The following is a 26,195-nucleotide window of genomic DNA, read 5'->3' as shown; positions in this document are numbered from 1 at the left end:
GCCTTGATGCGTTTTACCTTTTTCTCTCATCCGTTTGCAAATGACCATTGTCCAATGTTAGAAGAGACAACCCCAAGCAAAATTAGAAAGTAGAGAAGTTTTTCTTTTATAACAAAAAAGGAAATCTTGAGGTACTCTCTCATTTCTGGGACCCACCCTAAGCCATCTCTCTCCTCTCATCCTTAACCCCTCAACAGACTTAGGGCACCCTCTGAGACATAACCCTCTCCCCCATGCCTCTCCAGCTATACCGGCCCAGCCTTGACTGAGCTTCGCTCTGTTAACTACTGGTTTATGAGCCACTGTTTGACTTAAATTCATGGATTGGGGCTCGAGATACAGTATTTTAAAAAAATTACTCATATGTTTCTGATATACAGCCAGGTTTGGAAATAATTGCTTAAATATTAGCACTGCACCTCGTCTTTCCTAAGAAATTAAATTTCCAGTGTTGCCTGTACTACCTTGTTGTGAGATGACCACCAAGACAGGTAGATTTCAACACAAGAGTCAGCGAATGCATCAGTTCAAGTGAATTCCCTTTAAAGTGAGTGCTGACTGCTCCTGTCTCAATGTGCTAACAGCCTTGGGCATATTAAAAGGGAGAAGCCTATTAATATAAAGAGATGAGCTTGTAATGATGGACTGTTAGACATTCAGTAAAATAAAGAGACATGCAGTCAGTGTGTCAAAAATAAAGTATTTCAGGGAAAATACTTGGGGCAAAAAGTACCACCCTGACGTCATGTAAATGTTACCACTAAAGTCACAAGCTTTAGTCTGGACTATCAGCCCTGTTTAGCTTGAGATATTGCTGAAAATTCAGCACAGCCTATAAGAGAAAGAACCATGGAAGGCTGTCATTCTCATCAGCGAGTCAAAGATGTGGAGGGTTCTTAGGGATTTTTTTTTCATTTGTTATTGTGACTAATGATTTACCTGAAAGAACACAGCAGAAGAATACTCTCTAAAGAGAAGAATCTTGATACCACAAATCCTCAGACAATCATAGATTCTGTGTATGAAGGTGATTCCTATGATGTCCCTTCACGTGATCCATAGGTGCTTTGTTGGTCTGGCCACAGTGAATTCCATAAAACTGTTTGACCATATTTTTATGCAGTAATGGCTATATGTAAGGCAATGTGCTAGGCATAGTGTGGAACCATAGGAAACTTGAAACATGGTCTAGAGAGGTTGCAGTCTATTTGGAAACGAGTCCAGGCATCAGGGCAGGATATTGTCTCAGCCCCCGGTGGATGCCTAACCAATTTCAGACCCTGCCATCCTCCTTTCTGACAGCAGTCCAATTGTTGGGTTACTCCCCTCCTATGCACACGTAGGAGATGCAGGGGATGTTGAGGGGTGATTGGACTGAGCCAGTCCTGGTGGTCCCATACCTCTCGCCATGTCTGATTAAGACCTGGGCATGTAATGCACTTTTGGCCACTGCGATGTGGAGGGAGATCTGCTCTGGGACTTCTGGGAAAGAATTTTTCATTCCTCAGAGAGACGCTGGTTAAGAAACATATGTTCAGACCTAGACGTGAAGCTTGAAACAGCTATAGCCATCTTGCAACCATGATGTCAGTCAGCTTGAGGATGAAGCCAACATACTGGCCCAGTGGAAGGACAGAAAGAAAGCAGGTCCTTGATATTGTCTTTGAGTTTCTGAATTATTGAAATTCAGAGCCATTGTACCTCTTGGTGTCTTAAAAATTTTCCATGTATTTTAAAACCTAGTTATGTGTTTTTGGTGTGTCATTGTGTTGTCTGTGTTTATAACAGAGAGATGTAACATGAGTTTCTATAACATAACAGATGTCGTATGGTTGCATATAATTAATGGCTAAATGAGTGATACAGAACTAAATGTTGAGGTCCGAGGATGGAGAAATATCACCGTGACACATTTAAGTATCAAGTCCCCAGAGAAGTCTTCATGGGGCCAGGAGAGAATCATCATAGTTCAGACCTACTGTGAAGGACCTCAGAGGTTACAGAGTTTAGTGCTGCCCTTTTAAAATGGCTATAAGTGATAATATGGTAATGTAAGATAGAGAGTAGCATACCCAGGAATAGGACGCAAGTGTCCTAGTTCCTCAGTCAGATGTTTTAGATGCTTGAATAGGAAAGAAGGAGGTCATTGTGCCCAGAACACATTTCTCGAGGTATTCACAGAGAGTGAGAGCTGAGAGGTTAGTGGGGCCCTGACTGTGAAGGACCTTGTAAACCATGGTAAGGAGCGTGAATTTTATCCTGAGGACAATGGAAAGTTTTGAAGGGCCTTAAGCAGGGGAGTGACATGAGCAGATTGGTTCCTTAGGCAGATCACTGTGGTGACAGGGAGGATGGTGGATTGAATGGAGGCCATACTGAAGGCACCAAGACTACTTAGGAAAGAACTGGTTCTAGTTCTGGTTTAGTTTTGCTGAGTACGCTAATTGAGAGATGATGGTGGCAGTAAGGAAAGACAGCAAGGGAAAGATCTGAAAAATAGTAAGGAAGAATGGACGGGATTTAGTGATTGATTTACCGTGGTGGCAGCAAGAGAGGGAGAAGATAAGACTGAGGTCTGGGTCTCTGATGTGGACAACTCATTGGGCTGCCATTTACTGAGACAAGGAGTGCTGAAGGAGGGCAAGTTAGAAGAGAAAGATGATCAGTTCAGCTTGACAGGTTGAGTTTGAGACATCCAGGTGTGCAGGTCTAGTTAGTAGATGATTATATACAGTGGTGTTAGGAGAGGACAGAGCAAGATGAGGATGGAGATTCAGGAGTCATAGGCATCTAGAGAGTGATTGAAGACATGGTGCTAGTTGATAAATCAGGCAAAGACAGACTAGAAGATGACTTTAGCTACAACCTGAGGAACTACCTTAGAGGGTCAGCTGAGGAAGTGGGGATGCCAAGGGAGAGAGAAGGAGCAGCTGAAGTAGCAGAAAGAAGGCTGTGGGAAGTTGGGCACCACAGAAATATTTTGAGAAGAAAGAGTTGGTCATAGGATCAACTTCTCCATGCAATTCAAGCAAGTCTGACAGCTCGGCAAGGGCCGTCTCCAAGGAGTCAAAAACGTAGAAACCAGAGCGAAGTGGGCAGAGGAGTAAATGGAATGTGAGGAAATGTAGACAGTGTCAGGGAGTTTGGCAGTAAAAGGGAGGAGAGCCTGGCTAGAGGGACAAGATGGGAGTAACTGCCTTAAAACAAACAAGCAAACAAACATGGGAGAGACTTGCATAAAAATTATTATAATGATACTCTTTTTCCTTCTATTACTCATGGTACTGAATGATACACTTGTAATTTTGGAAAATTACATTTGGGCACCTGTATGTGGCAGGGTCCAGAACACAAGAGGAGAGAGGAGGAGCACTGATGTCTATGGAAAGGGTGTGATCAAAGACAAAGGAGAGGGAGAAAATTGGATGACCCACAACAACAGCTCCGGCAACAGCTTAGAAGTCACAGTTGATCATGTGAAGAAAGGCAAAGTAGGTTCTAAGGTATGAAATGGAGAGGATATTAACTAATGAGAGGAAGGTGAAGTTGATCAAGGCATGCAAAGAGGGGAAGGGAGCAGAGCCTTGAGGGGCGCCAGGGGAGGAGACAGCAGAGCTACGGCAATCAGCACCTCTCACTCTCCCGGGTGGCTGCTTGGATTGATGAGGGAGCCGTTGGATACATGTTTGTTCCAGAACATACTCACCACGCTAAAGTAGCTTTAACCAATAAGCATAGTGCAGTTTTTAGGGTGTGTCATATATGACGATATTCCAATTCTGGTAGTAGAATTAATAACAGTGCTTTAGTCTGATTTTCTAAAATATTCTTTTAGAACTATAAATTTATGTTTCTCCAGTTAAGCTTTTAATTCTTTATTCGTATTTAGTATAATAAAGATCCTCAAAGAAATCTTTTCAGAAATCATAGTCCCTCTAGGACAGAGAATTAGTGTTGGCTTTGAAAATTTCTATTAAGTAAAATTTTAAAGCTTTTTATTCTGTATAACTCAGTGGTGTTTTCAAAGCGTTTTAAAACATTTTCACTTAATCATATAAATTAGAAAAGAAATTAATGTCTATTCTTAATTTTGTTAAAGTTATAATTAGTTCAAAGTGCTTATATTCCAGCACTTTATCAGTCCGTGCATGCAGACACTTGTGCGCGTAAATTACATTTACTAACCAGTATAAACTTGCACTGCATATTTTGCTAATATTTTCAGGTCCATAGAATATTGGGACTGTTAATAATTTTCAAATATATTTTTCTCCCTTTGAGAGAGTTGTTTGTTTAGTTGCCCAAACAGTGCATAGAAACTGTGCAGTTTTGTCAGTGAAGATGCCCACGTTATTATGCTATGTTCTAAAAGGGTAACCGCAATTCTTCCTTTTATTAGTTTGAAGTGACTAGAGACAGTTTTTACTACAGAAGCCGTACATAACTCCTGATCATTGAAAGGCTTTCTGTATAAAAATGTGGTTAATGTTTAAACAGAGCACTGGAAATAAAAGAGTGATGGACACTGTATTGTCTGCGTGAGAGATTATTTCATTGTGTTTTGAAAAGCGTGAACAAAGCTATTGCACCCATGGTTGGCTGGAACATTGGCAGTTGTCATTCTCCCCGATTCATTTGAGGGTGGCCTTTGTTGTCTTTGTGCAGCCTGATCTCATTTCCATGGAGACTGTGCAGAAATGCAGACTGAATCCAAGCCGGCTTCTGGTCAGTTCAGTTAGATAACTCTATTCCAAATTGTTTACCAGTTACCTTCAGGTCCTTTCAGCAAACAGCCTTTGGATCCTTATTAGAATATGAACACTGAATCTTCTGGATTTTATAACCTTTCCTAAACCATTTTGTGAATGCTAGTGCACGAAATAGATATTTCAGAATAATTAGCTTAGTTTTCTGTTACTTATTAACATTGTTCCCTGAGGAAAAAAAAGAGAAACTTAGCCTTGAAAATTGGGATACTTTTATGTGATTTTTATTTTCCTTCAGTATAAAGATGTAATAAATACCCCAAATAAAAAAATCTTAATGCAAAATTAAAAGATGATTAAATAAATAATTTATGTAAATTTCACAGTGTCTTAGTCCATTCACGCTGCTATAACAAAATACGACAGACTGGGTGGCTTATAAACAACAGAAATTTATTTCCCACAATTCTGGAGGCTGGGAAGTCTAAGATCAAGGCACCAGCATGGTGGAGTTTTGGTGAGGGCCCCATTCCTGATTCATAGCCGGCACCTTCTCACTGTGTCCGAACGTGGTGGAAGGGGCTCAGGTCTCTTTGGAGACTCTTTCATAAGAGCACTAATCTCTTTCTTGAGGGTGAAGCCTACGCCCCTCTGAAAGGCCCACTTCCTAATACCATTATCTTTGGGGGTTAGGATTTCAACATATGAAGTTTGTGATTAAGAAATCCCTTTATTTTTACAGTATTTAATTTTTGCCCTCAAATTATCAAACTTTAATATATATGTCATTTTATTATTTTTGTTGTTGTTGTTATGGTTCAAGTGAGATGTGACCTTAGCCCTTTTTAAGAATACAGTCCCTTGGGGCCAGTCTGTTGGCATAGTAGTCAAGTTCGCTCGCTCTGTTTCAGTGGCCTGGATTCCAAGGTTCGGATCCCAGGCACGGACCTACACAGCAGTCATCAAGCCATGCTGTGGCGGTGTCCCACATACAAAATAGAGGAAGATTGGCAACAAATGTTAGCTCAGGGCCAATCTTTCTCACCAAAAAGAAAAAGAAAAAAGGAGTACAGTCCCATGGTCTCTTACCTTTGTCTGTGTTCTCTCTTTCTGAAATACTCTTTGGCTGCCAACCACCGTTCTGTACATGACTTAAGTCTCAACTTCACTGAGGTTTGTGTACCCTACAAAGCCTTCCCAACCCCTAATCCATTTTAGGTGTCCTTCTCACGTGGACCCTTTCATAGCAGTTGTCACATTCTGTTCAACAATCTGTTGACTTGGCTCTAACTCCCATCGACTGCAAACTCTGAGAAGACAGGGCCTGTTATTCTTTGCTTGTGCCAAGTTGAATTTTGTTGAATGAATGACGAATGCATGAGAAGTGTGTGACAGCTACCGTAACATGGATTAAAGGCATGCTTTCTGAATGAATGCCAAACTCAAAACTTCCTAGTTTTTTTCCAATTAGAATATGCAAAAAGGCCTCTATTTGCAGGTTTGTCTGAATTTGCTAAAATATTTCTGTAGTTGGTAAGTTTTTTCCACTTCTTTGACAGAGTTTGTTTGCTTTTGAAATGTTTCTCCTTTGTCTTGAAATAATTTTACTAGGATAGCTCTGTTGACAAGTAACAAGATGAATAAAAGTATCAGGACAGTACAGACATCTTTTTTCCCCAAAAAGCCCTTTCCTGTACCCCTTTTCTGTTCTCATGAAGCAGCACCATAATTTATCTTCAGCTTGACTCTCTCTCCTACCGAATACATTCTTTAAGATCACTTTGCATCCTGTTTATCATTGTATTCCCAGGATGAGGCATATAGGAAACGCTGAGAAAATGATTGATAAAAAAATTAAAATAAAACCAGGATTCAGATAACTGTGAAGTAAATATATCCATTGAAATACTAAACTTGATTAATAATTTCAGCTTGTAGGAGCTTTTCTTTATGAAGCAGAATATTTAATATCCTTATAGAAAAATGACATACTAAAACATTCCTCTTTACAGAAAAAATATTTATTTATAAATTCATATTTCTTTCCTTCTTTTGATATTTATATATGTGAAAAACTTTTTTCATAGATATACTCACCATTTATATGAAAATGAATGTTTTACTTTTCTTCACTTGATCTTTTGTGTATACTTTTCCATTCGGGCTTCATATTTATAACTTTACATTAATGCATCCTGCCATGTTATGATTAACTATTGTCCCATTGTTGCATATTCAGGTTGTTTCCTGTGGATTTTTTGCCCCTACTGCAAATAATGTAACTATAAATGTCTTTGTGCAAGATGCTTTTTCTTTTCTTTTTCCTTTTGGACAGTTTCCAGAAGAGGCATTACTGAGTCGAAGATTATGTGTATTTTTTAGCTCCTGTAGCATATTGAATAATGTAGTCATCAGTAAGGTGTGAATTTACCAATTTCACCAACATTAGATTTTAATTGACTTTTTATAGTTTTTAAATTTTTTTTGTAGTTTGCTGGATATAAAGTGCTGCTGCGTATTTATTTTAATTCTCATTCTTCATATTCATCAGGATGCATTTTTTAAGTTAAAATTTAAAAACGCCTATCTTTTGAAAAATATATATAGATTAGGATATTCTAGCATTTAGGCTAGAAGAAACCTCAAGAGATCCTCTAATAAATGCCTCATTTTTATGATAACCAGCCTTTGAAATGACTAAAACCTAGGACTCCAACTTGCAGTGTGCTGTCCATCATTTCAGGGTGCCCTTCAGAATTTCTTTAGAAAATCTCTGACAAACTTCCCTTTGTCACCTGTTTCCCACAGGCTGATTATAATCCCTTTTCACTCGAGGAGTGGCAATCTAGTTAAGATTCCCATACTTCCATGGATCAGAACCCTTTAGGGGGAAAGAGAAGACATTCTGTTTGCCAGAGCACTTTACTGCGAGTTACTGAATCTGGAGATTGTTCTGGTTAGCTATTGCCACGTAACCAATCATCCCAAAACTTAGTGGCTGAAAATGACAGCCATAATTTGTTATCTCTCATGGTTTCTTGGGTAGGACTTTGAAAATGGCTTGGCTGGGCAGTTCTGGCTCAAGGTCTCTCACGTGGTTACCATCAGAGGGTAGGAATCTCTCTTTCTTTGTGTGGTCCCATCAAGTAGTGTCTCCGGCATGGCGCCCTCTGGGAAGTCTGACTTCTTGTGGGGCAATGTGGGGATCCAAAGGCAAGTGTCTCAAAAGAAACTGCATGGCCTTTTCTAGCTTAGACTCAGAAATGACGCAACTGCATCTATTTGTCAAAGCAATCATGAAATCCCACCTAGATTCTGGGGGAGGAGATTTACTCTGTCTCTTGATGGGAAGTGTGTCAAATAAATCCCAGACATATTTTAAAACCACCACAGTAACTTAAGTTAATGGTGTTTACAAGCTGTTCATTGTTTAGACCAGATTTGCTCAACGTTAGCATTACTGACATTTAGGGCTAGATAATTCTTTCTCGGGGGGCGGGAGAAGCTGTCTTGTGCATTGCAGGATGTTGAGTGGCATCGATGGCCTCCACTCACTTGACGCCAGTAGCCAACCTCTCCAGCCCAGTGTGACAACCAGAAATGTATCCAGATTTTACCAAATGCCCTCTAAGGGACAAAATTGCTCCCAGTTGAGAACCACTACACTAAAAAAACAGTTATTAAGCCCATTTAATGTTCGTGACATCATGGAAAGAACTCCAGCTCTGAAGAGTTAGTTAAATGCCATTTTTCTGGGTGACTTTGGGTAAGTCACAGGCAAACTATTCCTTGCTTTGCTGGGTCGTTGGGAGGATCAAATGGGATTATGAATGGAAAAGTATTTTGCAGACTATGAAAACATATGTAATGTTATTTTTTTTTAAATCCATCTACTTGGTATTCATCCATTTTTATCATCATTCATTTATTTAAGGGACCTTCATGGGGTGCCTAGTGTATGGCAGTGGAAGGTCAGACACTGGGGGAATCGGAGGATTCAAGGCAGCCCCTCCAGGAGCTCCACTTTCCATTTCTAACATCACCTGTGGAGGAGTATAGTATCACCTAGATCCTTATTGAATGTAAAATTTAACACTCAAAACAAAGACTTTTAAAGAAAAATTGCGTTGTTTTTCTTAATGAAAGAGGGAGAATGTTACGCCACTATATTCCAAAAGCAGTTGTAAGGGTCATTTTGGGCTTTTGGTTTTGCATTAACATTTTTTTTAAGCCCTATAGCTATAAGCCAGATATTATAGAGCTTAAATCTGTATACAATGTGTGGTCATTTCCAAAAGGCCTATAATTTCTAAATTTAGTTGCTATGTTTTTTTGAAGGGAGGGGAGGGCTTTCTACATTATTTTTGCATTATTGTCCTTTCAGCATGAAGACAATGCTATTGAAAATGATTTCCTGAGGTTATATATGTGTTCTAGCGATCTAATGTGACCTATGACTATTTTCCGCTGTCATACATATTCTAGATAATGATTAGCCTCACTTTAGAGTTTGAAGTTTATTTTCTTAGTTTCAAAGTCAGGGTCTGAGTAACCACACTTCCTGCTTGTGTGACTTCCTGGAGGGTCCATGGACTGATAATGTTTTTTTGGCTTTCATGGTGTGCTTTGAGTATGTCTCAGCAAAATGCAGCAATGTGTCATCCTCCTACCCATTATACAGCAGTTCTCAGAAGCTTAAAGGGAAATTTATTCGGGGTATATTTTTCACATTAGAGGTGAAAGTGGGATCACAAGTTGGCATGCCTTTTAAAGTTCTCAAAAAATATGCCTTCCTCAGTAACACAACCATATAAATAGTAAAAACAAAACAAAACAAAAGAAAAACGGACTGTCTTTACTAAGCGCTCATTTGCTGGGCACTGGGTTGAGGGTTTTACGTGCATTGTCTGATCACAATGAGGTAGGCTCGTATGTTATCTGTTTCATAGGTGAAAAACCAATGGCTTATATTGGATGAGGAACTTGCCCAAGGTCACAGAGCTGTTCATACAGAAGCCAAGCTCTTAGGCACTGTGAGATACTGTTGGTCTTCCCCAGTATGTGGATTTTTCAGTTAAAAAAAAATCCTTGTACTTCTAGCACTGGTATACTTCTGCCAATCATCACACCCAAATACAGTCAGTCTTCTCTTTAGGGTTCCCTATAGCTAGATAAAAAGCAAAGTTAAATATTCTCTAAAATTCTAAAGAGAAAATTAAATTTGTGTGTATTTGTATATACATATGTATGTGCATCTATGTATGTATATTTATTGATGTATCTTTTCATCCATTGATTTATATATCTTCTCAGTAGCCTACATTCAAGCATCTTCCTTTGAACCAGTCCAGAACTCATGTTTATTAAGTAAACTGGTCTCTATGGATCTCCCATTGTATGCAGAACTTATTGTTAGGTGGAAAGGTGAAAGAATCAGCGGACTATCTGTTCATTCAGTTGATCCACTACCCTGTGCTGGGCCCTATTCTGAGTACTGGGGGATATAGCAGTAGACACAATAGACAAAGTCTCTACTCATAGGGACGAAGGCAGATTTACCATAAAAAGCTGAAGTTTAAGCTTCGGGACCCTCGCTGTGGAGGCCCCTTCCTATGGGTTCACACAGCCTCATATTTTTATTAAACATGCAAAAGCTAAGATCACTGCCTCTTTTGTACCCTAACATAACACATTTCAACAAAGACATCAACCACAAACTAGTTAATAAATGTCATCAATTCAAAGAGTTTCTGGATTAATCCCTGTAAAAGAAAACTTGAGGTGCTTTGAAATACTATAGCTCCTGTATGATACTGGAAAACAGTCCTAAACATTTACATGATGCTACAAATAAAGAGTTATGAAAATGAAAGGAACTTTTCTTAACTATAAATAATAATTTTAAAAATTCAATTTACCATAACAGAAGAAAAATTGAGCTCTTTTTAGAGAATGTGATTTTATAAAATTATTGTCAAGTGAAGTGGTGATCAAAAGAGCCAAAAACTGTAGGAAAAAGGTATTACAGAAGTGTCTCAGGCGATCAGTAAAATATATGTTATTTTTTTTTTTGGATGTTTCAGCTTTTAAAAACGTGTAACTTGCTAGGATTGCTTTTCTCATTCGATAGGTATATTTAACTTTATGCCATAATTTGTGTTACAATTTTGTAACTTTTTTCCTTAAAGAGCCACTCTCCCAAATTGTTAAACCTTTAATCCCTTCAAAACTTAGATTGCCCCATACAGACTTCAATAAGGGAGGCAGGCAAATAAAAAAGATAAATATATAGCATATGAGGTAGTGATGCTCCATTGAGAAAAATACAGCATAGTAAGAGTACAGAGAATGCTGGGCAGTGGATGGGAAAGAGGAAGGTACTGTTTTACATAGGGTTATGTGTTAGTTATCTATTGCTATACAAAAAATTACCACATGTAGAATGACTTAAAATAATATACATTTATTATCTTCCAATCTCTGTGGGTCAGGAATTTAGGTGTGGCTTCATTGGGATCTTCTGCTTCAGGGTCTCTCACAGGCTGCAGTCAAGGTGTTGACCAGAGCTGAGGTCTCATCTGAATGCTTAACTGAGGAAGGAGCCGCTTCTGCTCACTTCGATTGTTGGCAGAATTAATTTTCTCTAGGGCTGTTGGCCTGAGGGCCCAGCTCCTTGCTGGCTCTCAGCTGGAGGCTGCTCTCAGTTCCTTGTCCTGGAGGCCTCTTTGCGTCATCAAAGCCAATAGAAGATAGTGTCTGCTATCAGGATGGAAGTTACAATCTGGTGTAATGTGATCACAGAGGTGACATCTTGTGACTTTTGATTCTATGCTTTGAATCTTTAATTCTATTGGTTTGAAGTCACAGGTCCTGCCCTCCCTCTGGGGGAAAGGATCACACAAAGGCATGAATAACAGGAGATGGGAATCACTGGGAGCCCCTGACCACCACAGGTAGTGAGGACAGGCAGCTCTGCTAGATTGATGTTTGATACAGAAACAAGAAGGCAATGAGAGTGGGCATGACGCTCTCTGGGAAAAGGGTCTTCCATGCAGAGGGAACACATGAGACAGGCCTGAGATCAGAGTGTGTTCAAGGAAGAGCCAGGAGCCCAGCTAAGTGAGCTAAAGGGAGAGGGTAGAGGGTGAGGTCGGACAGTTGAGGGAGCGAATGATTATGCAGTTATCGAGGCAAAACTTACACATGAGAACAATAGAGTAACATTTTGGGGTAGTCCACCCAATAAGAGATGCAAATGGTGAGTGTTGAGGGAGTTAGAAGAAGGGTGCGTGCAGGCTAGAATGGTAGGGGAAGATCTGAACCAAAAGTTTATGGAGAAGTGGCCTGTGAACAGAGCTATGAGGGAAGAAATACTAACTTCAGTTACCCTATTGTTTCCATCTATTGCCTCGAGACATGTGAGGCATACCTTGCTCCTGAGTGAGTTAGTCAACAGGTGCTGACTTGCTAACTGCACAAAAATGCTCTTCTGCAAGAGAGAGAGAGACAGTTTCCCTTTTCACTCAAGGGATCAAGGAAGAAAGTGCAGTGAATTGAGGAGCTGATATTCCTAGGGGTTCTCCCAGTCCTCTCGGCCACTGGGAGACAGTGAGGTGGACAGACGGCAACTCCCCCTCCAACATCGTTATGAAAAAAAGAGAATCTATTGAGTTATTAGGAAGCACTAAGTCAAAATAAATGGACCTAAAAAGCAACTGCAGTAGACTTTTGAAGACCTTCATTGCCGGCAAGATCAAAAAATGTGAAAGGGCCTCAAAATTACCTAAGTGCCACAGTACTCCAAGATTTGATGCAGTTACTTTGTCGCTAAAAAACTTAGATTTTTTTCACACAAAATATTAATCTTAAATAATATAACTGAAATTAGCATATAGCTCTCCTGTATTGATATGTGTGCATCTATGTATTGACAGAATTATCTTTAAAACTCTGAATAGTAAATTGAAATTTTCTGGTATAATCTGATTTCCCTGACTTAGTCTGCTGGGGCTACTATCACAAAATACCAGAGACCAGGTGGCTTTAACAGAAATGTATTTTCTCACAGTTCTGGAGACCAGTAGCCCAAGATCAGGTGGTCATCAAGGTTGGTTTCTGGTGAGACCGCTCTTCCTGACTTGTACACTGCTGCCTTCTTGCTGTGTCTTCAGGTGGCCTTCCTCTGTGTGCACATGGGGAGAGATTTCTCTGGTACTCTTCTGCTTTTTATGTAGACAGCAGTCCTATCAGACTAGGGTCACATTCTTATGATCTCTTTTAACTTTAAAGGCCCTATCTTCAAATACAGTCACATTAGGAGTTAGCGTTTCAACATGGGAGTTGGGAGGGGGAGCAATTGATCTATAACACCCTCTTAAGCTTAATAATATATTAATGGATTTATTTCTGGCCATGCAAGTGATGCATATATTTCTTTGATATGAATGCAGAGTAATTGTCAAATAAATGATACATGTATATACTGTAAAAAAAGAAGAAAAAAAGATGGCCACAAGTCATGAAGCAGGAAATTATTACCCAGGTGTCAGATGGAGTCTCTCTGCTTCTTAAAATTGAGATAAGATCATTCAAATCCCTATTCCATCCTTGTAGGAAAATACAATGCCCTCCCAGGATTTCTCTGAACTCCCAGGACATATCCATTTTCATTGTCATTCAGCCCCCAATTTCCTGACAGCAGAGTTTTTGTTCTCCATTCTGTCAGATCTGCTATTTGATTTTACACTATGTACAAGCTAATACATTAGCCTGTTAACTGTTTCATGGATGCTGACAGATGACATGAGACTCCCGAGTCAGAGAAAAGGACTTTGTTGCTCACAGTACAGCAAGCAACATGAGCATGAGCATGTTTACATCAGCTTCCCTTGTGCTTCCTCATGAAGTCTCCTGGGGGCTACATGAAGGAGTCCAAATGGAAGCCTGCATAGGCAGCAGGTTGCATTACAAGAGAAGAACACTGAGCTTGGTGAACTTGCTGTTTTACAGTAAGAAATCAGGGGCCGGCCCCGTGGCCGAGTGGTTGGGTTTGCAGACTTTGTTCAGATCCTGGGCACGGACATGGCACAGCTCATTAGGCCATGTTGGGGCAGTGTCCCACACGCCACAACTAGAAGGACCCACAACTAAAATATACAACTATGTACTGGGGGGATTTGGGGGGGAAAAAAAAGGAAGATTGGCAACAGTTGTTAGCTCAGATGCCAATCTTTAAAAAAATAAATAAATAAAAATAAAAACATAAAAAGAAATCAGCAAGCCTGCTCTTTGTTTTGAAAGGAGATATTACCTCATCCTTCAAAGTTGCTTGCTGCAAACACCACCCTGATAAATGGTCCAGGTAAACAGCAATTAGGATCTTACATTCTTGGCATATCCATTGCATTAAGTTGAATGGTGGCCCCATATAAGATATTTCTGTATTCTCGTCACCAAAGTCAGTGAATATTACCTTATTGGGAGAGATGGTCTTTGAAGATTGCTTTGCAGAGGCAGCTGGTAGGAAATGAATGTTGAAGCCACTTCTGGTGAGGGCTCAGGAAGAAATTAATAACATGTTATTGGAAACAGGAGGAAAGGTGATCCTTGTTATCTAGAGGCAGAAAATTTGGCCTAATTGCATCCTACAGTTGTGTGGAAAGTAGAACCTTCAAATGATGAACTTAGATATTTACCTGAGGAAATTTCCCAGCAAAATGTTGAAGATATGGCCTGCTGAATGTAGTAAAATGCAAGAAGAAAGAGATAAATTGAGGAAGGAACTATTAAACAAAAAAGAACAGTACTTAATGATTTGGGAAATTCTCAGCCTATCAGATTACAAAAAAAAAAAAAAAGCCACTATTAGGAGACTCATCGTTAGGAGAGTGTGCTTGGAAGAGAAGGCCAAGGGTATAGTTGAAAAATGTTTTGCTGAATGGATTAGGTGTGTAATTCGTGGATCCTCTCAACAATCTCAGCAGAGGCCAGGAATAGAGATGGAGTTATGCGGGAAAAATATATGGCGAGCTCTCTTGTCTAATGGCATGGATTCCCATGACATACACAGGAGACCTACAAGGTTTTCTGGAATGTTGTCTCACCTGAAATGCTGCCATCTTGGACTGAAGGGGACAGAGAAGCAGAGGCCAATAGAGCTGTTACAGGACAGAACCTTGAGCAACAAGAGGATTATTCTCAGGCCTTGAAACCTAATGGAATTTAACCAGCTTTGTTAAACATTTTTGGTACTGGTGACCCCCTTATTCCTTCTAAGTTCTCCCTTTTGAAATGGAAATGTCTATCACATGCCTGTCACACCGTCACATTTTAGAAGCAGATAGCTTGATTTCTGGGTTCACACATCCACAGATGGAGAGAAATTTGGTCCCAGGACAGATCATACCTGGAGTCTCACGCATCCCTGATTTAGGTGAGAGCATTTCTCCTGGACTCTGGAGCACAGTTCTCCAGGGAAACTTTGCTATCCTCTAGGAGTGATTCCCTGTGTCTCCATGACTGCTGGGCCTTCCTGCTATGCCTGCGACACCCAGCTCACTGTCCTGCACTCCTGTTCCTGCCAACACCTGTGCAGCTTGTAAGGACCAGTCCCTACCAGCCATGGGAGAATTGTGCTCCCCTGCCTTAAAGCAATGAAACCCTGTGCTTGCATTGTTATAAAGATTCCAGCCTTAGAGTTGATATATATATGAATTCATATATATATATATTCATATATATATACACACACACACATATATGATTAATTTGGATGTATTTTATATTTTTATTGAGATATGATTGACATACATTATATTAGCTTCAAGTGTACAACATAATGATTTGATATGTGTATATATTGTGAAATGATCATCACAATAAGTCTAGTTAACGTCCGTCACTACACATAATTACGAAGTTTTTTCTTATGCTGAGAACTTTTAAGATCTACTGTCTTAACTTTCAAATGTATAAAACAGTATTATTAACTATAGTCACCAAGTGTACATTACATCTCCATGATTTATATATTTTATGACTGGAAGATTTCATATATTTTTGTTCACTATTTAACAGAGACATATCTCCCCCCCACCCCCAAACTGCCAGCACACATCTGCAGGAAGGGGCTGGAGTGCAGTCTGAAAATCCTAGTTAAAAACATCTGTCTTCCCAAGTCTACCTCTTGCTTTTGGCCTTGATTCTCTTCTCTTAAAATGAATTTCTTCCCCTCTATCTCCCTGGACCTTTCTGCAAATGAACCCCTTCTGTGAAAGTTCTGCCCCGTCAGCCCTTCAACATGTGTAGATATGCTTAAATTTTGCTTTGGCTACGCAAATCAGACCCTCCTCCTGCCATCTTATACTACAAATAGGTGTCATTAAGCTCTGACAATGATAACATGGAATTCAATAAACTTCCCCTCCCAAATTTTTCTTGTTAAATATAGAATGGCATGTTTTGCTTTCTACATTTATTTCTGCTCTTGTTTTCAAAGGATTTGGTTTCTTTCTTTGCTTCACTACATTTTGAGAACAAAACTGGGTTAACTATACCTAATCTCCAAATATATATTTCTCTTTTGAATTATCTTGTAACATAAAGTTGAGTTCCAGAAGAAAATGGGAGAATGAATTCCATATTTGTTGAAACTAATTCTTAAATTATTAAAGTTTTCCAAAAAACTATTTCAGAAATGAGCAGGAACTCTCAGGGTAGGAGGTCCTATAAAATTTTCAAATGTGTGGGGAAAGAAGAAGTATGCATTGATCAATTGGTGCTTAACTATCTGGTTTGTCTATGGATATTAACATGGCAACACTCCAGGTTATAATCGATGAAACACTGCCCCCTTTTTATTGTGGAAATAGAGGACATAAGTTAACCCTCTAGGAGATACTACAATGCTTATATTTGTGATAAGTTTTGGTGAGATTCAATGGACTACTTTGGCTTGGTTACAGTCAACAAACACATGCAAAGTCACCTTTGATAAATACTTTGGGTTTGCTGTGCTGCTATTGCATTCACAGGAGGACAAGGAGGGAAGATTACACTCTGGGTAAAAATATTGGTACTGGTGACCCCTTTGGGCAAAGCTCAAGTCATCTTGAGACTCACTGCATCTCATAGAGACCCAGACATATATAGCTTAATGAAATAATCCAGGACTTGCTGTACCAAGTTTTTCACTGTTTTTATACGCTTCTCTTTCATACTTGTATGCTGCTAAGCTGGATGTTCCTTGTGCTCGGAATGACCTTTACCTTCCTCTGTATGTAGTGAGTTCCAAGTCATCCTCCAATATCCAGATTGGTTGCCACCTTGTCTGTGAAGCCTTAAAACTGAGATTTACCCTCTTCTCAACTTTTGTCTCAAGCTTCTTTGTATGTCTCTGAAATTTAATGCTTACTACATTATGATGTAATGATTGGCTTTTTAGTCAAATTACCAGAATGGAAGCTCAAAGACAGCAGGGATCTGGTTCATTTTGCTCATTGCTATATCCTCAGGACCTGGAAAAATGCCTGGCATGAAAGAGCTAGATAAACATTTTTTGAATGATCCACTTATACTGTGTATAGACATGTGGGCAAGGTTGGAGGGAAGGAAACAAGATGAACCAAATGTGGTTGTTCTTTTCCATATGATCCAGTTAAGTTGTGAGGACGGACATAGGAACATGTTACTGTAAGCACTGGTATTGCAAAGAATAAATAGACATTGAGTTAGATAGAATAATTACATAAATTTATATATGCGAATTAGCTTTCATAGGCTAAGTGTGAAACAGTGACATAGATAGTGAATTATAAATATATATTTGAAAAGAAATAAGTATAATGAACTGAGATTGTCCAGATTTATCAAAAGAGGCAGGGTCTTGAGAAGCATTGAAGTAGCAGGAAAGAATAGATTTAGGATCAATGGAATGGTGGAATAGTGATGGAGAATGACATGTTTTGTGAAGAAAATGAGCAGACCATTTATGAATGGAAATTCTGGACAATAAGGTTGAGAAGATGAGCCAGAGCAAGACCCAGAGCTCAGCCACCGATTGGGTGACATTGAGCAAGAAAAGCATTTAACCTCCAGGAGTTCTAGTTTCCTTATTCATACATTGGTAAAAATACCTAAGTTTTGTTGTTTTACAAGGTTGTGGGGATCAAATGAGTCAAGATGATTCTGAAATAGGCAGGCAGATATAAGCATTAAGAAATAGTAGGATACAGGGGCTGGCCTGGTAGTGTAGTGCTTAAGTTCACGTGCTCCACTTTGGCAGCCCAGAGTTTGCAGGTTCACATCCCAGGCACGGACCTAGCACGGCTTGTCTAGCCACACTGTGGCAGCATCCCACATAAAAAATCGAGGAATATGGGCACAGATGTTAGCTCAACAACAATCTTCCTCAAGCAAATCACAAAAACAAAGGAGAAAAAAATAGTAGGATACAAACTGAGGTATACATTATGGTTTAAATAATAGAGGAAAAAATACTAGAAGGAAATACCTTCAAATTAACTTCACTTGCATTAGAATGATGTGACTATGAGTGATCTTTTTCCCTCTATTTTTTTCTATGTTCTAAGTCATTATTGAAGAACATGTATTAATTAAAAATTTATTTCATTAACAAATATTATCCTAGGGGCTGAGAAAATAAGAATGAATAAAAGAAACAAGATCTGAGCTTTCAAGGAGCTTAGATTTTAGTAGGTGGAGACAGACACCAAACGATGCAGATACATAATCTAATTTCAGATAGTAAGTGCTGCGATAGTGTTGTAGTGATGGAGTAGGTTGGGTTGCCAGATAGGGGAGTCAGGGGAGGTCTCCATAAGGAGAGCAGAGACCCGTTTGAGCAAAGACCTAAATGATGAGTAGGTGCCAAAACATAAATGCTGAGTTGGGAAGAATGTTGTGGGCAATGGCTACAAAGGCCATAAGTAGAATGAGTCGCATGTGTTCAGAGGACAGAAGGAAATCTAGTGTGGCTGGAACACAGTAAGCAAAGAGGGTGATGGAAAGTGAGGTCACCAGATACACAACTGCCAGATCATGAAGGACCTTTGAAACCATGGTAAAGGAAGTTAGATTTTGTTCTCAGTGTATTGGCAAGACATTGGGGTACTTTAAGCAGAGAGATGAAATGATCTGATTTACTTTTTTTTAACATTTATTTTTATTTATTTTTGGTGAGGAAGATCAGCCCTGAGCTAACATCTGTTGCCAATCTTCCTCTACTTTGTATATGGGACGCCGCCACAGCATGGCTTGATGAGCGGTGCATATGTCCATGCCCGGGATCTGAACCCATGAACCTTAGGCCACCAAAGGGGAGTGTGCAAACTTAACCACTATGCCATAAGGCCAGCCCCAACAATATTTTTATGTATGTATGTATGTATATACATGTACATATATGTATATATACACATAACTGCATATTTACACATATATATGCATGTATATAATAGAATTTAACTGTGAGGTGATAAAACGAACTCCATCATGATTTCATATCATTACATGATCTGCTGAAGTCTAATTTATAGGGAAAAAAACAATGTCATTATATATACAGTCATATGTGGTCTTTCCAGCATTAGATATTTTAAAAGTGGGAGCAGTTTGGCATCAGCTCCCCAAGCTTTTGCTAATATGTTAGATAATTAGTAACATTTAAATAGCATTTATTGAATTCTGCACAATGGGGTGAAGTTTAACTGTTGATTGGAATCACCAGTATTCTGAATGTCACTTCTCGTTCTCTGCTTAATTTGCATTGTTATTTTCTTTTGCATTTTATTTCCTCAAAAATAAAAGGAAGTGGTGGTACATATGAAAAATAGACAGTAAGGAGAAAATTTTCAAATAGAGAGCTATGTAGATTTTGCTGCAGAGTATTTCAAAATTATTTGTCCTTCTCTTCCTGGCAGCACGTATTTCTAAGAAATAATGAGCTGAGCTCTCTTGAGTGAACAAATCCACAGTAGAATGATTTTGGCACATAGAGAAGCATGTTAACGACCTTAAGTCCCCAAAGCTTCATCATTGACTTCATTATTCCTTTGGAGCTCTCTGCAGAATCTGCTCCCGGAAGTACGCAGGGACAATGGAAGAGTAAGCCCTTTTCTTCCATCCTTTCAGTGCCTGAAACAATAGACTTATGAAATACTGTGCACTTTCAATGCTGCTCAGAAAGTGGGATATCCTTTGTGAAAACACATATTAATGGAATTTTGATGTCGGTTTTTAAAAGTCCACTCTGCCTTCAGTGTCTGCAAAAATAAATACTGATCTTAAACAGTATGAAGCATATTCCCGTTTCCACAAAGAGCGTTAAGATCCACCCAGCCTTCTTTCTCCAGCATGAAGGACTGCCAGCATTAATGCTATCCACATCAGAGAAGGAGATTTTATCAACTTTACTCTTTTCCCTCATTCTGTTTCCATCAGAAACAAGGTTTTTCAAAAAAGTCTATCAGGGCTTTATCCTATCAAGGTCTTTGTTGTTTTTGAAAATGATTATCGTTTCTTGAGCCTTCAGAAAGAAGCATCAAAAAGCAAACCCAATTTTGACAGTTCCTACAGGAAAAAAGATAGGACATCTTCCCCTACATTTTCATCCTCAAAAATGATCCCTTCTGAAAGAAAATGATAGAATTTTCAAGGAGCTGTGAATTTTCTCCCTCCTTTGATGTAGTCAGCAGTGCTTTTTCGAGACAGTTCATATGAGTCCATTCAAGACCTTCAGGGGGATACAGAAGAAATAGAAGATAGCCTTCAGACGCTGCCCGTGAGTGGCTTAGAGTCTTATTGTGTTAGAAAGGACAAATAGAACTGAAGTTACTTAAGAATGCCTAGAGGGAATATGTGGTTTAAGGGTTCATGCTCTGGATTCAGACAGTCCTGTGCTCAAGTGCTGACTTTACCCTTATCACTTCCCACCTGTGAGATGCACATTTCTGGAAACCTCAGAAATCTCTGCAAAACAAATATAATATTAGCAACCATCTCCTAGCATTGCTATGAAGATGAAGAGATGATGAATCATGCGTATAAAGTACTTAGCGTGGTGCCAGGGCCCCAAATAAGCACTTAAAAAGTAGTAGCTAGGATTTCTTGGTAAACACTAAAAAAGAGAATAATTATTACGTCAAACAAGTTTTTTTAGGTGGCCTTTGAGAATTATGTTACAAATTTGTATTCACGTGTTGTAAGTATGAACTTTGCTTTCATTTTTCTTCATAGGCATTTTAAACTGTTGTATGGCATACAATGTCGGTCTCCCGGAAGCAAAGATATTTTCTGGTCCTTCAAGTGAACAGTTTGGCTATGCGGTGCAGCAGTTTCTAAATCCAAAAGGCAACTGGTAAGAATAATCTCTTCTTTATTATTTCAATAAAAATAGTAAAGAGATTTAATATTTGATTCCAATTGCTTGTTCAAATTGGTGCATGAATATGTTATCAGTAAGTAGCTCCCAAATATCCTTAAATGAAGGATCTTTCCTTGAGAGTTGATAACACTGAGATTGATGATTAATGGGATGGTGTAATGGTACTTTTTAAAAACCTGAATAGAAAACTTTCTCTAAATATTCCATAGGGAATTCACGATACCAGTTTTGGCCATTTAATAGATAGATAGATGATAGATAGGTAGATGGATGGATGGATAGATAGATAGATAGATAGATAGATAGATAGATAGATTTGTCTTCATTTCTTCTTCTGTAAACTGGTACCCATTGAGCCTTTTAAATATTCGGCTAGCTAATGCTGCCTCTGGGCCATTTCTAGATGGTAGAATTTTTGCCTAAATTTTCTCCTTCAGCAAGGCTTCGTCTACTGGCTTCATTCTAAGTCAGCCTTACCTACTCCATGTGGTAAAGAATCCTCCCAAGCATCCATGCAAAATTTACAAGGTGCCTTTCTCTAGTGCATTTAGCATCTTTTATTTTTGCCCCAAAGTGCCCCAGTTTTTTAATGCTGTGTAAGGGTTACATTTATAAACCATAGTTACACTTATGCACAACTTCCTTCGTGGATATGGAAACATATACCCCCATTGCTGGTTTAAATTTCCCATAATAATAATGAAAATCAGCCCAGGGGAAATCAGATGATTCTGAAAGTTGTCTTTAGGCAGAAGAGCTGTAGCTCCTCTTCTGCCAGAGTTGATGCCACTGGTGGACAGGAGTCGTGCCGTTGGAACCTTATCTCCCTGTTGCGGCAGAAGGCTTCGGACTCACCCTGGAGCTTCAGATCCTAGATCCTCTAGAGCTCTTGCCAATGATTAAATGAGCTGTTGTTGGCTTATCAAATAGACCTATAATTTATTGCCTTGTTTTCTGTGTGAACTTATGTTTGAGGTTCTAAAAAATTCAGTTCAAAGAAATATTAAAATGCAAATTATTCACATTTTGGAGCATGCCTGTCTGTGTGATAGGAAACAAAGTGAAATTCTCACTTGAGAGGGTAATGTCTCTCAAAAGGTGTCTTGGAGGAGGTGACACATGCGGCGGGTCTTAAGAGGTGGAGATGAAAAGGCTGGAGAAGAGTATTAACTAACGTGAGGAGACTTGGAAAGCAGGGTATGTTGCAGACAGTTTGTCAATCACTCGGAAGGATAAGAACAATCTGGTTGGAAACCCAAAGAATAGCAATTACTGTCATTATTTGGGATATGAGAGAGAGTGCCCCTCCGACAATTATCTGATTCTGCTTTGGTAACCACATAAGGAAGCTAGAGAGACGTTATGGTCAGTGTAGTTTGACCTTGGAATCTAGCAGATGAAGTTGCTAATGACCTACAGTTCTACATATCCAGCCCTGATTCTTTCCTGAACTGTGGACGCCCATATCAAACATCTCCACTTTAATGAAACCCTCTGTGCCTTTCCACTGCAATTAAAATAAAATAAAATTCCTTAAAGGATCCTCCATGCTCTGGTCTCAGTCTGCCTCTCCCATCTCAGGTTTTACCCCCTCACCCTTATTATTATTCACTGTGCTCCATGAGTTCTGTCTGTTGTCTGCCCCTTGAACACACCAAACTCATTCCTGCTTCAAAGCTTCTGCACATGCTTTTCTCCTGGAAGGAACCAGCTTCTCAAGATCTTCACTTGGTTGGTTGATCCTCTTCTTTCAGTGTCAGCTCAAATATTTCCTCCTCATAGAGACCTTTAGGACAAGCCTATCTAAGTTAGCACTTCACCACGCCTCTTGGTCACTCTAGCCTTTTATGCTGATTTATTTTCTGTGTAGCAGTTATTACCATCTGAAATGATCTTTATTTGTTTATAGGTTCATTGTCTGTCTTCGGCCTCTCTCTGAGAATAGAGACATTGTTTTGTTCACTGGTGTGTCCACAGAACCCAGAGTGGTATCTGGCATTGAGTAGGGGATGAATGATTATTCATCGAATGCATGAATGAAAGTCCTATTCCCAAATGATTCACCCAAAGTACTCTACAAAGTGAACTGTAGTAGACTGACTTAAGTCTGAGCTGAACAAGACCTTCAGACGCACTCTGATAATCTAATTCATAAGCATGGACTTGCTGAGGGAAAGCTGGCATTAAGCTTGAGGTTATTCTTTTTAAGTAACAGTTTTTCTGGGATGGGGTAAATCTAAGAGAAAGAGCCACCACTAGTAATAGATGCTATTTAAGACAATAAGCCTGTCGCGAATTGTAAGGCAACTCAACCACTGGACACACTGCAGGTTGGAAATTGAGGAAGAGAAAAAGAGACAGAAAGTTGACAGGAACCTAGCACTCAGAATCCTGGGAAAGTGAGAGGTAACCATTTCTTCTTTCTCTCTCCAGGATTCCCTCTAAGCACACAAGACATTGTTAAGACAAGTGTATTAGCAGTTTATGGTGAGATTCTGGTGCTCATAGGGTTGTGTTAAGACCAGGGACATCAGACATTTCTAAATCCTGCCTTGGCTTTCTCATGACATTCCTGAAAGATGTGTAAACACAGGACAATGGCTATGTGAAAACAAGACACCACGCTATTAATGGCTGGGCTAGTGCTTTTAACTACAGTGTAGAGCTTTCTGGTAAGGTGTAGTATTAGGCTGAGCAAGGCCTTACTTTCCTCAAGCCTATATATAATCACCAGCTGGTATGAGCATAGGCCACCACACAAGAAGAGAAGGGAGAGTCATTGTCTTACCTGAGAGGCTAACCCTGTGGAGGTGTGAAGCAGGAAGGAAAGACAACAAAAGCTGGCCTGGCATGCCAGTCTGTGTCCTTTCACTGATCTGGCCTTGCAAAGCAGAGAAGCACAGAGGCCAGGTTGTGGCCATGATCTTCTAATCTACCATAGGCTGGACACTACGGGAGGTGCAGAGTGTACAAAGCATAGACCTTGACTTCAAGGAGTGTGGAGTAGAGTCAATGAGGAAGATTTACATGCAGAGTAGGCAGCCGTGAATAATGCTGGAGACCTAAGTGCCAACCCCTTGTAGTTAATAGTGTGTGTTCTTTCAGTGTCACTAGTTATATTAACTTGCTATTAAGAGCTCATTTTCTCTTCCCAAGGCCTGGGACCCTAGAGGGTCCAGGTTCCCTCCTGACCTCTCTCATTCGCCTGGCCCTGCCAAGGTGCCTTGCCCTGCCAAGGTGCCTTGTCACAGAGGGCAGGGCTGTGGTAGGATCCAGGTGAATGGGTTTTCCCACTCCAGTGCTGGAATGGGCCACAATTAGGACAAGCAGCCTTCACAACTTTCAGGCTCAAGGAAAATAATATGAAACTTGGAATCCAGAATTGCCTATTTGTTTTGACAGTTGGCACTGTGCCCTTTTCCACTCCTAATTTATGACAATCGGACAGACATTATGGAAGTAGCAGATGTGGGAAGGACTGTTGAAACATTAACTTTCCTTCTGATACTAATCAAGTTAACTTTGGGCACAGAAAGTGGTATTACTATAAATTCCCTTAATAAATTGTGAGTCTTTTTCCCTTAGACATTGTATATATATAATACATACACACGCACACACATCCCTTTATTTCCTTTACTCCCTTTCTGCTTGTTCTGAAGCTGCCTTTGGTAGTTTTTTCCTCTGCTTAGTTTGACTTTCTTTGCAATCTCTCTTGTTGAGCCCAACTCCATCTCTCAGCCCTTTCCTTCCTTCTGACAATTCACTTAAGGATCTAGTCTGAGTTTTCTTAAATCACACTCCACTATTTTTAAAGTACAACCTTAGCTATTCCATATGTCCCATGTTTCTAAGAATTTGTGGGCATATTTTACATTGGGATCTATAAGATTTTAACAAAATAATCTTGACTCTTTTGCTAGTTTTATTTATTAGACTTTTATTACACTGTGGACTTCGACCCTAGAAATAGTGGTGATATGGCTTTGAGAATTCTTGAACCTTTTTAACAGTCTCAGATGAGCTGGATAATTTTAGAAGCAAGATTCCCTCCCACGCAGAGCACCAGCGCGCCCCTCTGTCTGTAAGTAAAGTTGTGGTCTGTTCTCCCTGCAGTGTAGGCAGAGGGTCATCTCGCTTAGGAGCCGTCATTTTACACACAGGATGTTCAAATGTAGATGAGGCAATGTTTATCACAAACAATTATACAAAGGATTGAGATATATTTAAAATCGCTTCCTGGAAGCTCGTGGGGATGTACACTGTTTGTCTGATCTGAAGGCCTTTCCCAAGCACAATCTGAGCTCATTATATGACTCAAAAACCTTAGAACACTGCAATCACTTGTGTGACGAGGACTGTGTGGGAATTGAGGGTATTTCCAGTGGTAGAAATGTATTTTCTTGTTCCAATGAGAACTAGTGCGGGCTTGTACCTTAAGAAAATAGGAGGATTAAAATGAACGTGTGTTATGGCCCACAAAAAATTCCATCTATATATGAGCTTATATTATAGTTTTAACTATTTAATTAAGAAAAATTTTAATAAAGCCCTATGTGTGTTATAAATATAACAGATTGTCTTACACAGATATGTCTGTAAGGGAATTTTAAATAAAGAATAAAGAAGAAACATTCCATTCTATAACAAACATCAAAGATTATGTCATATAGTACATTGATAATAACAATACCTAGTTTTACTGAACTCTCTTTCTTTGTCAAACGCTTAGTACTCGTAATGACTCTAAGAGTTTTGTAAAATTGTTCTCCCTTTTACAAATGGGGAGACTGAGACTTAGACAGGTTAAGTAGTTTGCCAAGATTACAGAGCTAATAGGCAATAAGCATAGGGTAGATTAACGCAAAACAGAGATGAGATGTTCCAAATAGATGTATTTTTGTAAGTATCCAAGGAGGAGAGTAGCAGAATGTAATTTATATATGTAATTTATATATGTATATATATTTATGTATGTTTATAAATAACATTTAAATATAATTTTCATGTATGTAAACTTTATAAAGTAAGATAAACTTCATTCAGTATCTTGAACTAAAAGTTGTGTCACAGAAAAGTCTTGCCTG

General features: G+C 39.3%; 1 protein-coding gene across 2 annotated transcripts in view; it reads left to right on the top strand.

The window, feature by feature from the left end:
- The window catches only part of ITGA2 (integrin subunit alpha 2), a 93,942-nt gene that overhangs the window by 3,736 nt on the left and 64,011 nt on the right, over positions 1–26,195 (top strand). For both annotated transcript variants that reach the window (XM_070586887.1, XM_008530881.2), the window contains one exon: positions 20,961–21,081. In XM_070586887.1, the coding sequence (XP_070442988.1) occupies positions 20,961–21,081 (121 nt within the window). The remainder of the gene's footprint in view (positions 1–20,960; positions 21,082–26,195) is intronic.

This window comes from Equus przewalskii, chromosome 20 (genome assembly GCF_037783145.1).
Source record: "Equus przewalskii isolate Varuska chromosome 20, EquPr2, whole genome shotgun sequence".
Taxonomy (NCBI): Eukaryota; Metazoa; Chordata; class Mammalia; order Perissodactyla; family Equidae; genus Equus; species Equus przewalskii.
This window is presented reverse-complemented; position numbering and strand designations above follow the sequence as displayed.